The sequence below is a fragment of the Sceloporus undulatus genome, chromosome 4, assembly GCF_019175285.1.
Source record: "Sceloporus undulatus isolate JIND9_A2432 ecotype Alabama chromosome 4, SceUnd_v1.1, whole genome shotgun sequence".
Classification (NCBI taxonomy): Eukaryota; Metazoa; Chordata; class Lepidosauria; order Squamata; family Phrynosomatidae; genus Sceloporus; species Sceloporus undulatus.
In genome coordinates, this window is record NC_056525.1 from 234,916,574 (window position 1) to 234,931,224 (window position 14,651).

General features: G+C 37.3%; 1 protein-coding gene across 2 annotated transcripts in view; it reads right to left on the reverse strand.

Annotated features, from left to right (window-relative positions):
* Positions 1-586: 586 nt before the first annotated feature.
* The window catches only part of TMEM65 (transmembrane protein 65), a 29,747-nt gene continuing 15,682 nt past the window's right edge, over positions 587-14,651 (reverse strand). For both annotated transcript variants that reach the window (XM_042465803.1, XM_042465804.1), the window contains 6 exons: positions 8,656-8,700; positions 7,697-7,764; positions 7,328-7,382; positions 6,179-6,221; positions 4,478-4,583; positions 587-3,206 (listed from right to left, as the gene is read on the reverse strand). In XM_042465803.1, the coding sequence (XP_042321737.1) occupies positions 3,108-3,206; positions 4,478-4,583; positions 6,179-6,221; positions 7,328-7,382; positions 7,697-7,764; positions 8,656-8,700 (416 nt within the window). In that variant the 3' untranslated portion in view covers positions 587-3,107. The remainder of the gene's footprint in view (positions 3,207-4,477; positions 4,584-6,178; positions 6,222-7,327; positions 7,383-7,696; positions 7,765-8,655; positions 8,701-14,651) is intronic.

The following is a 14,651-nucleotide window of genomic DNA, read 5'->3' on the forward strand; positions in this document are numbered from 1 at the left end:
GCTGGGGTTAAAGACAAGGCTGGGGTCCTCCTTTTTCCCTCCAAGCCATGGGTCTGGAAATGTTGGGGTTAAAGGCAAAGCTTGGTTCCTTTTTTTTTCATGGAAGTCATGGGTCTGGAAATGCTGGGGTTAAAGGCAAGGCTGGTGTCTTTTTTTTCCCTGCAAGCCTTGAGTCTGGAAATGCTGATGCAAAGAGGGGTGTGTGTGTGTGTGTGTGTATGCACCTAGACTTGTTTCCCCATGCTGATACTGTGACCCTTGAGAGACGTTCAGAGAGGAAGATGTAGAGCGGGAAGTGGTGCTTTGTTTTCCCCTTTAGATCTTTTGTAACATGCCTTCGACTTATCATATCAAAATACATGATTTTGGCCTCAAAAACTGCCCTTGACTTATACATGAGTATATACGGTAAGAGGCTTCTGGGAGAGACAATATATCTCTTTCTGACTATTTCTGCATAATCTGGGGAAATATAGGAGCTCAGGGAAATCTAGGGCTACCACATACACACTGTAGGCTACATACAGTCTCCACACTACAGTTTGCCCACTCCTGTTGAAGAAAATGATCATTCTCATATTCAAACCATGGTTTAAAAATCAAGTTTATTTTGTAGGACAGCAGAAGCTGGGGCACAAGTAAGATATTTAGGACCTTGAAGTTGTGCGCTTAGTTTGGAAAAGTGGGATAAGAACATAGACCACTCTGTTATATTCTGTGGAGGAGAAATCCCTATGGATTTGTTTGAAAGTACTTTTAAAAGTACTGCTGTGTAGAAGTTATTAGGCTTCTGGTAGGGCAACAAACTTTTCATTTAGCCTGATAGATGTACATTTAATACAATCATGATGCCTGTGTGTGTGTGTGTGTGTGTGTGTGTGTTTTAATCCCATTCACAAATATGCACAATCTTTGGGTAGTTAACAAAGAAATTTAACACTATAAATGCAATTTGCAACAAATAAAACAATGGCACCTAGCTAAAACCAGGATGGACAAGAAATGTAGGTATAATAAAATAAAGGTCTCTGACTGACAATTAAAAAATAAAATAATACCTAATAGGATTTCAGAAATAGGATCTTTGTTCTGCCTCATTCACTTAATTCCTGAAGGGAAGTGTACTACCCAGAAAAAGGCCTTAGAATACTGTCTCAATGTACAAGCAGATTCACATAGAAGATGGTACTGAGATCTGCGATCAAATTGCTGTTGAAGGCACAAGAGGAAGCTAGGTCAGTTCTTTCGTGACCAGATGACAAGCTACAGGGAGAAAAGTCAAATTCCAAACCCAAATACAGTACTCTGAAATAGCCTTGTTGAACTATCTGCTCACTCCTTAGCAGGCTCCATGAGAAGTCTCACTGATTTCAATTTAATGTGATTTCATGTTTGCTTACTTATCTTCTGAAGTCTTACTCATCTTCATAATCTATACCTATCTAAGGGTTTAACAAAAATCTTGGATATCAAAACCAAGTATCATAAAATGACTACTTAAGATCCCATGCCTTCCCCAAAACCATTAAATTCTTCATTGTATTATTCCTTCCTGTACATTCAGAAATGCCATTCTTAAGTACTGCAGATCCAAGTTATAATTTATTTTTGATAGCAGGGCAAGTGATCACTATTCTCTATCCAAATTCCAACAGGTACAAGCTGCTTTGGATATTAAGACACCAAGTATGGACAGAAACAGTGAGGCAAAATGGAAATAAATCCTGTATCTTTCTAATAAATGAAAAGTAAACCAATTTATTTTTATAAGTTACATTTTGCATGTAAGATCCACTCATCCAGATCAAAACAAAAGGTATATGAGACAAATCCAAACCAGCACTCCTCCCCAGTTAGTATTCAAAGAGACAAGAACAGTAAAATTGCTACTTCTTAATTCCCACAGTGAGAGAGACTCACAACTGGCACACTGAGATCAGTTTCACTCTGAAGGCAACACAATTTTGAAACAGTGACGTCTTTCCACGGCTTTACTTTATTTTCATCCTATACTCCCCTGCACGCTCATCTAAGCCCCATTCTCTCCCTGTCACACTGTACTATGTGCTGCATTTTTTTCCAGCTGCTTGATCCAAATTTTCCATATGTTTCAAATTCCACAATGAAGTTACCTGAACATTACATTTGTTTCTCTCTTTTTTGAGAGTAAATCAAATAAAGATGGCAGTACAAACATGCCAACTAAACCTAAGTCTGATTTTCCAAAATACTGTTGAAACGCACACAGAGAGAATTAGGTGATAGTGTACAGCATTAGAAAGCCAAGTACAGAGAATGTTGTGAGTTCCCACAGAAATATTTTCTAGAGCTTTCCAATTCCAGCTGTTGGACAAGTCATTGTTTTCATATCGTATATCAGTTGTGTCCATGCACAATTTAAGATGCCAGTTTTTAAATCCCAGCAGATTTCAGCCATTGCTTCAACATTAGGGATGCATTTGGAGATGCTCTTACAGAATTTTGAGATGGAGGCAGCATTGCAAAGTCTGAATAATCTGTAAGTGGCTTCATAGAGTCACTATAATAGATTCATGTTTCAGAAATAGCCAGACATTATTTCGGATGATACTTTGTTCAAATTGGTCTTGTTTTGGGCATACAATATGAAACCAGATTTTAGGACCAAGAAATCAGCAAAAGAGCCAAGGCACTCCTAAAGTCATCTTTCACCTAGCTACACAAAAAGTCTGGAATGGAGGGTCCGATGAGCAGCATGGGCAACTTGTGTCATGCATTTTCAAATGCTAAATAAATATGCAAACCCCAAACCCATACAGTACATTGATGGCAGGCAATTAAAGTAATAATCCTAGTAAAGGTGAGAGAGTGGGAGGGGAGCGGATGGTAAAAGTCAACTGCCAGTATAAGTGAAACACACATGTCAACAATTTACATTTTAAAAATGAAGATCCCTTATAAAAAGATGTACTAAGACAAAGCCACAATAAGTTAGTGTTTCCATAAAAGGGCATGCTGTTTTGTTCCCCGTTCTATACATTGTTACTGTCTGCTAAATCCTAAATATTTTGACAGCATAGTTGTATAACTGAGGTACATTAGTTTATATAGAGAGCGTTGTAAAAAGTTTATTTTTTTCCTTCCAGTTTTTTTTCTTCTTCATCTCCAAAGAAGAACAATGGAAACATTCCTAAAAGGCAGCCAATGGTCACTCCAATAGCCTTACCCTAAGAAAAGAAAAAGAGAGAGGGGTAAATGGGTTCATAATTCAGTGACCAGCTAAGACTCAGTTCAAATTTTGAAGATCCTGATGCTTTATGTGGCTCTGGCCCAGAGTTTCAGATTAGTTATTTACCATAATATATAAGGAAGAAATGAGTAACAAACCCAATTTACTTTTAATAGATTATACTTCTGCTTTTTTTAAAGCTTATTCATCAACAAGGAGGAATTGGTAAAAATATTTGAAAACATATATCTAGTATCAGCAAATATTCTACCACTGAGGAGTAATCAGCATAGTGTTTCACAGGCATTTATTTTATTTACTGTACTGAAAATATTTATATATGCCCTTCATCTTCTTACAAAGATGACTATGAAGTTGACCGACAAAATATAATTTAAACCCTTCTTCAACTATAATGAACTATAAGGAAAAGGATTTGGGCAAAGCAACAGGTTCTAACCTGGCCCTGAACCGAATATAATGTTAGCACCAGTTGCATCTCCTTAGGAAGGGCATTCCTCAACTGAGATGAAATAAGGCTCAGACACTTGGAGAAAACATCTAGAAATGTCTGGTCATATTTCCCTTATGGCCATCTTGTATTCATCAAACCAGGTGTTCCTTAAAGCAGCAAAAGTTGAAGACACTCAAGAGAAATACCTGAATGCAGAACTTTAAGACAGGCTACACTGGACACATCAGAACCTTCACAGGCCTGACTGTACTATGTAATTTTCTGTCATATAAAATCACCACTTCTTTAAATATGACAAGCTGTGCAGATGTAAAACATCAAAAATTCCAAGTATAAGTCAACTTAAAACAAATGTGTATATGTGCTTTGCGACCACTGCACTCCTCACAACTATGGCAATGATAAAATCGCCACTGCATTTAATATAATCAAGGCAGGCAGAGCACCACACATTTAAACACAGTTGCATTCCTAAAAGTACAACCTGGTTCATTAAAAGAAAGTTATTTTGCTACTGCTGTGGCAAATTCAGTAGCAGAGTTGATGAGGACACTAGTGGGGTCTGCAGAAACTACACATGATTCTCTGGCTGTCTGTTGCTGAACTCTTAACACAGATCCTACTATAGCCATGAGGTCCACTGAAAAAGCCATATGCTCAAAAAACTCTGAGAAGACTTTCTTCTAGCAGACTAATGGAACTGAACACTATTGTCAAATGCTACTGTAGTACCCTGTATATGATATCAGTTCAACTTCTCAATAATCAGGTTATACACATACATATAGACTTACCAAGTGTGCACTTAGACGTGTTTGCCACATATCAGCTTGTTTGGGTGTTAAATCGGGAATGGAGAGGCCCAATCTAGAGGCCATAGCTTCAATATAACCTGCAAGACTTGGGGGAAAATATATTGTATATGTACATAACAGCCACAAGAAGACAACATTTACCAGTTGCAGTATGCTCAAGTTTTGTTGGTTATACAAAAATGGTAATTAAAAGATTGTTCCCTAACACATTTTGCAAACCAGTACTTTAATGTATAAAGAAGGTGCATATGCAGTATTCTAAATGAATTCATATTTCTAAATGAATCAATAAACAAAGAGCCCTGGTGGCACAGTGGTTAAATGGCTGTACTACAGCTACTCACTCACAAACTGCAAGGTTGCGAGTTCAATACCAGTCAAGGGCCCAAGCTCAACTCAGCCTGGCATCCTTCTGAGGTCACTAAAATGAGTACCTAGCTTGTTGGGGGCAATTAGCTTATACATTGTAAACTGCTTAGGAAGTGCTTAAGTGAACTGATAAGCAGTATAGAAATCTACTTGCTATTGCTGTACCTCAGTGCAGGAGAAGGGCTTCAAAACACATTCCACATGCCTCCTATCAGCACTGAAAACAAAATTTCAGCTGATGCAAATAGAAGCTTCCCTCTTCCAATTCTAATAAATAGGTGCATAGTGAGTAGCAAACGGTTAAAGCACCTGCCCTTCACACTATGGTCTGATCATTCCTTATTGCCTCCTATTTAGGCTGTAAAAATCGACACATTATCAGAAATTTCATGAATCTTGCCAGTTATATAGCCATGTTCAGATTAAGGGTGATGGTTTGAAGAAGAGAGCTTCCTGTAGCCATGGAAACTCTCCAGAAATTCAGGAAGCCTGATTATACACAAATAGCAGATGCTTTCCTCATCAAGCTGTTACTCTCCATGTCTAAGGGGTGACAAAATTGGTCAGTAGCCCAATTTCCACTGGCAGCTAAAAAACTACATGCTTGTTTCGCTAAGGAACATTTTCTAGTATAAATATTAATTTTATACTTTTTTATTTAGTTGGTTTTACAAAAGTCTGTAAAAATGGGTTTAACGTTATCTCTAATTTTTAATAACTTACTTTAAATTTTGTTCATATTTTATTCTATATACAGTAGAATCTCAATTATCAGACCTTTGATAATCCAACATTCTGGATTTATCGTTGCTCAGTGATTTCTTTACATTTTCAGAGGACTGTTTATACATTACAATGTTGTTACTGTTACGTTACAGCAACATTACTTTTACTGTTACTGCAGTAAAACTTCAATATGTTTGCAATTCATAGTGATTTCAAGGCTTTTCTTTGACCCTCCGGATTACCCAACATTTTTGGCTCTTCTACTATCAGCCCGCCCATTTATGTCAGATAATCAAGACTCTACTGTATTATAAAGGCCTTTGGCTATACACAATACGGTTTTTAATGACTGGCTATTGCTAAGGATGAGGCTAGCATGTTTCCTCTCATGTGGTTATGGAAAAAACATCTAGCACTGGTTGACACAGGGGATGCCTGTGCTTATCAGCTGAACATCTCAATCACTGGAAAGTCCTGCCATTCACAACCATCATAACCATCTAACAATTTAGATTTATTTGTTATTCATCAAATTCAAGTCTGATAACAATACTAACTGACAACAGAAATATAACCAAAACTTACCCCAATCCAGCTAAGTCCGAGACAAGGTTGCCCAGGGCAGCAGCTAAATATTAGAAAATCACAAGCATTATATGAAATATTATTACCAGTAAAGGAATAACAACAGCACATACATTTCTTTCAAGAAGGAAAGGCTGGTTCTCTTTCTCCATGTGCTTGGGTAAGATCTAAAGTTAACTTTTTAAACTTTGAGATACTGCTGTGGATCACTGGTGGGTGGAGCCAAACCCAAAGCTCCAGGAAAAGAGATTCCACCTCAACATTAGGAGGAACTTCCTGACAGTAAGGGCTGTTCGACAGTGGAACACTCTTCCTTGGAGTGTAGTGGAGTCTCCTTCTTTGGAGGTCTTTAAACAGAGGCTGGATGGCCACCTGTTGGGGATGCTTTGAATGAGATTTCCTGCATGGCAGGGGGTTGGACTGGATGGCCCTTGCGGTCTCTTCCAACTCTATGATTCTATGGTTTTAATGGTTCCTGTTTTGAAACACCTTACTGGTCAAAACCAGAATGCTTTCTTTTATCGTCAACATTTTACATCACTTTTGTATAAAATGTTCATAACAGCTTGAAAACATGAATTAAAATAATGTTTACACATCAGTGAGAGAGGTTTTAAGACTGAAAAAGCAATAGGAGCAGAACACAACTCCAGGGTGGTAATGTATGAAGTAAACCAAACTGTACAGAATATCTGAACAAAAATTATGATGACCAGGATATTTTTCCTAAATAAGACAAACACATAGCAGATCCCACAGGCTGCATGTAGCCCACTGGCCACCACAGTCCCCACTCCAACCTCTTATAGCAGAGGTGCTGTTAAGCAGTTATTCTGGATAATGAGTCCATGACTGAAAAGGGGCTCTCAGCTAAACTGTGCGGCTCAGCCATACGCACCCAGACTGATTTGGTCTTTAAAATTATAGAAGAAAAAATGATCCAACTTAACAGTAGTTTTAGCCTCGGAATTGCATTTTCATATGATTATCTGTTGGCAAGATTTCCTTCTGATATTAAGATCCTATATTTTCTTCCCCTAAACACCAACAGCATAATTTTATAGATTCTATTATACAAAGCTTAATTGTAAATAAATTAACAACCACAGCAACAAATACATGGACAACAGACGAACACATATTACTTGCCTGCCATAGTTGAAATTCCAAGCACAATTCCTATCGATAGTTCTATTTGTGTGCCCTAAAAATAATTAGAACATTTTTATAAGACATTTCAGTACTACCTACGCATTAAGAGAAACAAAGTGATGGGTGATAACCTTGTTAACCTAAAGACAACATTTGGGGCAACAGCTTGTCTTTTCTATAATTCCCCTAGAAGCCCCAAAAAGGGACAGAGAATGTTATGTCTATAGAGTAAAACATTAAAACAAAACTGAAAATTGTTAAAATGTTCTTTAAATGAGTATCACTTGGACCAAGGTACATGGAAGTTGACTATAAAACAATGTAATTCCAGTTTGATGTAAAAAAAAAAAAAATGAAGCAACTTACCGCAGCAATCATAATTGCATTATCAAAAAATCCAAATCCTACGAAAGGTACTGCATTGTGGAAGAACACTAGAAAAAAAAAGACAGAGTAGAGTGAAAAATGTTTTTAAAGATTTGTAATTTACATATGCAAACCATAGTAATAATAATAACTTTATTATGGCCAATTGGCCAGCACGCAAACCATAGTTAATTCTCTGATTTTCCCAAATCTATCACACTGAAGAAATCTTCACATAAATTGGAACATATTTAAGACCATAGATATTTGTTTCTGTACATCTCAGTACATAAAACGTTCTCTGTTTTCTCCTGCAGACAACCAACTACCTGAAATTTGTGTGCAGTACATTATAAATGTGGAAATAGCTTCTGCAGGCCCAGTTCTTTGGGAGCTTTTACTAGATCAATTCCATAAGTTGAAAAGATAGCAAAGATTAAAAAATAAATAAAAGTGAACTGTCTGTGTGTCAGAATTCATTCACAGTCACACAGATGTGAGCGAAACAGCCCTGTTTTCTCAGGTCCTCATTTCATTCCTGCCTTCCCATCTCCCTATGCTCATTTCTGCTAAATACAAACCTCACTAGCAAGAATTGCTTTTGGAAATTTGGTTTATGTCATTCAGTATTTTCCATAATTTATTTACAGTTTGGGGAAAGGGGAAGAAGTGTTCTAGACAGTCCTGATGAAAATGACCCATGGTGCCCAATATAGTCCAGCGAATATACCTTGCCTCTAGAAAAATGCGCAATAAGAAAAGGAAATGTGCTGCAGCTAGCTAATTTCCCCTCCCATTAGAGTCAAGTGGAAAGGAGAAACTAAAAGACAGACAATAATGGGCACCAAAAAATCCAGCAACTTCTAATTCATTTTATCCAAGAAGTTGGGTAAATTAAGCTTCTGCCAAATCCCACCCACCACCCTGACTTTTTAAAATGTAGATATTTACAACTTTACCATGCTTTAGCTGCCCAGTAGATGGTGGTGCAACCTCCAGCTTCTCTGGATAAGAAAGAGAGAGAGAGAATGAGATTTTAAAGAAAAATGTAAACATGTGTTTATTTGGATATTCATTCTCCAATAATAGCATTTAATGTATTTATACAGGTTGAGTTTCCCTTATCCAAAAATGCTTGAGACCAGAGGTATTCTCAGTTTGTTGGTTTGTTTTTTGGATTTTGGAACATTTGCATATACAAAAAAGATTTTGGAGAAGGGACCCAACTCTAAAAATAAAATTCATGTAAGTTTTGTATACACCTTAAATCATAGCCTGAAGGTAATTTTAGACATAGTATTTCTAATAATTTTCTTCATGAAACTATGTTTGCCTTCACTGAACCATCAACAAAGCAAAAGTGTCACTGTCTCAGCCACCCACTTGGACAATTTTGGATTTCAGAATTCCAGATAAGGGAGATTCAACTTGTGTGTGTGTGTGTGTGTAGGCACATGCACACACATGTAGGCAAGGAATATTTGTATCCTATACCATTTGGCTATTTTCACATGGTGCTTATGGTTTCACGTGGTGCTCATGGATTCACATGGTCCTCTTCTGTGACTAGTTTGAAATCAGTCTTTGTTTTGATTGTGCAGCTACATCATGCAAGAAGTACTAGCCATCTCTAGACAGGCACACAAAGCACCATGTCATGTACTAATAATTTACATTGTACTGTTGTGCTTGATCGGTCCACGCTGAAACATTCCAACTGAATTGTTTTTACAGCAAGAATGTCCTGCTGGTGGTTGGCAGAATTCATCGACTGACACTTAACTGATCTTGAAAAATATAATCCTTAGTCATTGAGTATGACAGGGCACTTAGTGATATGTTCTCCCTTTATTGAGAGACCTCAATTTAAGTTCTCTCTTATATATTTAATTATATATATTGCCTTACTCAAAAAGTGTCTATTATGCAACTTTGGGTTCTTCCAGATAGAGAATGCTCAGTATGTTATACTGTCTTTTCCTCATTAATAGGGTTATTGGGGGTAACCAAAAAAGATGGAAACAACTATATGAAAACATATGAGGTTTTCAAATATATTGTCTAGGCCACCTGTAAAATTATGTAAGTAAAGGAGTAGATGTGCACAGCAAAGATCTCATCTGGAAACACCCTTTCTAGACAGATTTTACAAAAATCTATTAGATTAACCATTCATTACTCTTAACTGATCTTGATGAAATTATATTTGAAGTAGGAAAGGGTAAGATTGATGGATCAAGAAATGGAGAATCAACTACACCACAAAAAGACATTAGATTGCTTATGAAAAGAAATTTGTAACACTGGCTAGTGATATGACCATGTTTCAAATCAAAATCCACAAAATTAAACAAACCTTTGATAAAATAATCAAACAGTAACTAAACTATGGTTAATTCTATTTACAATGGAGTAAAATAATATCAGGATATGGAAGCAGCTTTTTTGATTGGTGATCTGAAAGAGCAGTGTGAATAAACTGTACCTGAAACAATGAGTTGAGGAGAAAAACTGCAGTCTAAGAACAAACACAGAACATTTTCCAATAGTCTAGAACTGAATTTCATGAGAACTTCTATTACAACTTAACAGTTTTAAAGCAATAATAGTAACATTTTACTAGTAGTACAAGCAAGTTAGAAGTCATATGTAGACTAATGTGGCATCACTTTCAAAAACTTATTAAGTCACTCACTATGCCTACTGTAGCTCACAGTCACAGCAATTTCTGTAATGATTCCATATTTATCTCTCTTGGGGTCCATGGAGAAAGAGTAAGATACATATGTGACACAACAACAACAACAAAAAGGGGGGTAGTCCAAAACCACAAACACAAATCAAGGTGGGATGTTGCATTTTAGAAACAGTGATGGGTAGAAACATAACTTGCTTTGAAAAGAATACCCTATATATACAGACTGAAAGGTCATCTTACCTGAAGTTAATTTCTGTGCCTCAGATCCATCAGTTCAGAACAGAGTATATACAGTACGCAGTTTCTCTCCAACCTGCCTGTCAAGGCAAAGCCAGCAAGTCACTTGCCAAGATACTATCAGGACAGTGAGAGTTTTAAATATATTACATTAAGAAAAATATATTTGTCTGCATTAAAGAGGCAGTCTTATTCAAGAACCCTTAAAGAGAAATTATATTATTTAAGAACATCTGGACTGGTGGATAAGATGCACAGAAACCAGATCACATTAATTTTATTTCAGCAACTGAAAGGCAACATTACAAATACAGTATGAGAACTACACAAAGATTTGTCAAATATTTCATTTCTCAGTTTTACACAAATAGTTCTGCCATTAAAGCACAGCAAGTGCCTACTGATTTTCTAACACTTAGAATATTTTATGTATCTCTTTGTAGAGAATAAGGGTTAACATTTTGATTTGTATGTATGTATATTTTATATTTTCTGTGTGTACAATGTACCCTTCTCCCCTACACCCAAATCATAATGTGTTAGGAAAAAAGTATCAACTTCCATACTAGCAGAATTCATGAATTATTAAACACTCTTGAGGCACCACACAATGAAAATGTATCCATAGTTATGTCAAGAGATTTCCAATTGACATACAACCACTTAAACATGTGTCCAAGATCAAGAAGTTAATAATTTAGGAACAAACTTGAACCGTACCAGATTAACCAGCTTCAGTGAACTGGCTAATCCAGTCTTGTCCGATTCTAAAATGCACTGTGCCTTTCCATAAACTACCTATTTTTCCAGGTTTGTCAGATATACAGTACATGAAAGTTCACATGTACATCTGAATAAATATTTCATCTGGAAGAAATGTGAAGCATGATAAAATTTTGGCTTTTTCATTTATGCAATATGTTGCATGCACACACAAGACAATATATTGATTTCAATTTTTTGCAATTAATAATATAGTCTGCATGCTTCAAAACTGCAATTTGAGGTGCAAACCATCTTTCAGAAGTACAGTGGAAGATCCTGAACTACATATTTAACCAGAAGGGTAAATTAGGTGCTTTCACCTAAAGTGTAGAACAATGTTTTCCCTACTCCTTAATGACAGAACAGTGAGTTTTGATGACAGTACTAACAAGGATTTTGGACTTGCCATTTCTTTCACTGCAGGGGAAAAGACATAGGAAATGTTCCTGTTGGTTCTTTTAATTGTTGCTATAGATTTCATATACAGTATTGGTTGTTGTTGTTTTCAAACAATCACACAAAATTGTCTTTTTCATGAAACATTCCGGGGCAATTTCCAAAACAAACATTTCTTTCCTACTTAAGAGGATGGGTTGGGGGGTTGTTTGTCTATTTATTTATTTTTGTGAAGATACATCCCAACCAAAAACAAACAAACAAAAAACACCAAGAGGACTGTATGGTCATTTGTGATACTACAAATGCTATTTTAGCCTGCATTAACAGAAACACAGTTTCCAAACTGAGGGAAGTAATAGTCCCACTATATGATGGTCAGGCCTTGTCTGGAGTATTGTGTTCAGTTCTGGGCATCTCATTTTAAGAAAGATATAGAAAGTTGGAGGAGGTTCAGAGAAGGGCAAGTAGGAAAAGAGAATAAAACATTAGAGGAAAAGTTGAAGGAGATGGGAATGTTCAGTTTGGTGAAGAGTAGATTGAGGATGACATAAATATCTCATGGACGATCACAATGAGGCTTGTTCTCTGCTGCCACAAAGGGTGGACCAGGTCCAATGGTTTGAAGTTACAGGAGGGTAGATTCTGAATGAACATCAGAAGGAACATCTTGGTAGTAAGAGTGATGAAAAAATAGAAACAATTTTCTAGAGAGGCAGTGGGATTCTCCTCTGGTAATCTTTAGAAAATGGCTGCACTACAGCTATCTTCTAGGGATGTAGGTAAATAAACATTTTAGTTAGAGATCCTGCACTAAGTGGGGGGTTGGACTCATGAAGCCCCTTCCAACTCTGATTCTATGACTGTTGTCCCAACTAAAAAGCATTTCCACTTCTCTCCTTTGCTGGATGGAAGGGAGAGTAGATAGCTTTAACACTTGTACATGAAGTTCTTTGAAACACTCTACCTTTAGAAAAGAAGGCATATACCAGTGATGGTGAACCTATGGCACGCATGCCAGAGGTGGCACTCAGAGCCCTCTCTGTGGGCACATATGCTGTCGCCCCAGCACAGAGTTTGCCAGAGTTTGTTACTGGAAAGCCAGAGGGACACGGCACTTTGCAATAAATAAGTGGGTTTTGGATTGCAATTTGGGCACTCGGCCTCTAAAAGGTTCACCATCACTGGCATATACCCACGTAGGCCTCAAGAGCACAGAGAGAGCAAAAACACAGAGGAATTCTGATGTCTGGCCAATTGTATATAACATTCCAAATGTTTCTTGGTCAAAGTGCCTATTCAGGTTTCTTCATTATCCCTCCCCTCTCAGCCCTCTGCAGTAATCTGTGCATATTCAAAACAGCATACAAGAAATCTCATGATAATCATGACTTTCTGTTGCAAGAACTTTTGCTTTTTTGCAGTAGTATGTTTTCCTCAAGTTCAATGCTGCTTCCAATATCAATTGGCCACTGAGCATGCTGGATCCACACTGAGCCATCTTCATGTACATTCTTTAGGGCTTTTAAAAACTTTTGCAAATCAGGCTGGTGATATCTCCCTCTTGTGCACGAAAGTACCCACACTTAGTACACAGAATACGGCTCTATGAAATCTGCTGAAAGAATGAATATGTATATTATTATTATTATTAACCTTTATACAGTGGGCCCTCTCCTTACGTGGGGATCTGTTCCGGACCCCCCCTCCCCACGTAAGGGAAAATGTGTGTATGCTCCTGCCCCATAGGAAACAATGGGGTGCACGTGGCGGCAATGCAGTGTGTGCATGCAGGCACGTGCACCATTGATTAGATTGTCACACGGCTTCCGCATAAGCAGGAAGCCGCGTATAGCGCACCCATGTATGGCACGGGTGCACTGTACTATCTACTTAATGATTCTACAAAAATATGCTGCTGCTGTATATCCTTTCAAGTATTTTCTGACTTATGGCAACCCTAAGGCAGACTTATCACAGCATTTCTTCGCAAGATTTGTTCAGAAATGATTTGCAATCATCGTTCTCTGACGCTTAGGGAAAAATGCTGCTCCTTTTTGCAGCGGAAAAAAACTGCCCTTTCCGTAGTGGTGCTGCCTTTTTGGCGCTCCTGTGGCGTGCAGTGTATAAATGTGGAACCACCAGATTGCCACAAAGCTACCCGCCGTCTAGTGGGATGAGCAGTGTGATGCCAGCTTGGAGGCAGCGTCAGGACAAGTGTCATCTAAACGCCACACCCCCATGCAGGCGTATTATGCCAGTGTTTTTTGCCCCTTAGAGAGTGCAACTTCCTCAAGCTCACCCAATGGATTACTATGGCTGAGTGAGGATGTGCACCCTGGTTTGCTGGTTTCCTACTCCAGATTCAAACCACTACACCATGCTGGCTCTCAAGAAAATATGCGGTCTGAATAAGTTTTGATATCGATACCCACTGTCTACCCTACAAACACAGATGTTCTTGCTCTAATTTTCTACCTTAATTTTAGCTTATACTTTTTAGCCTATATTGTAAGTTATTTTATACTGTTTTTTTTATGATCAGGATGTGGGTTAGAGTAGGGGATTATTTTTAAATGTATATTTTATGTTTATTATAATTTACTGTTTTTTCTTCTTGTATCCCATCTTGATTTCTTTTCTTCAGGAAAAGGCAGGCTATAAATATATTATTATTATTATTATTATTATTATTATTATTATTATTATTATTATTATGTTAAATATTTAATTTAAAGGAAGCAGAACACTAAGTGGCTGTAGCATGGCATTCTCGTCCAAGAAAGAAGCACAGATTACCCAGCACTAATACATATAACAATATGGATGAAAGAAGCAGTTCCAGTGGTTGAACAAAGA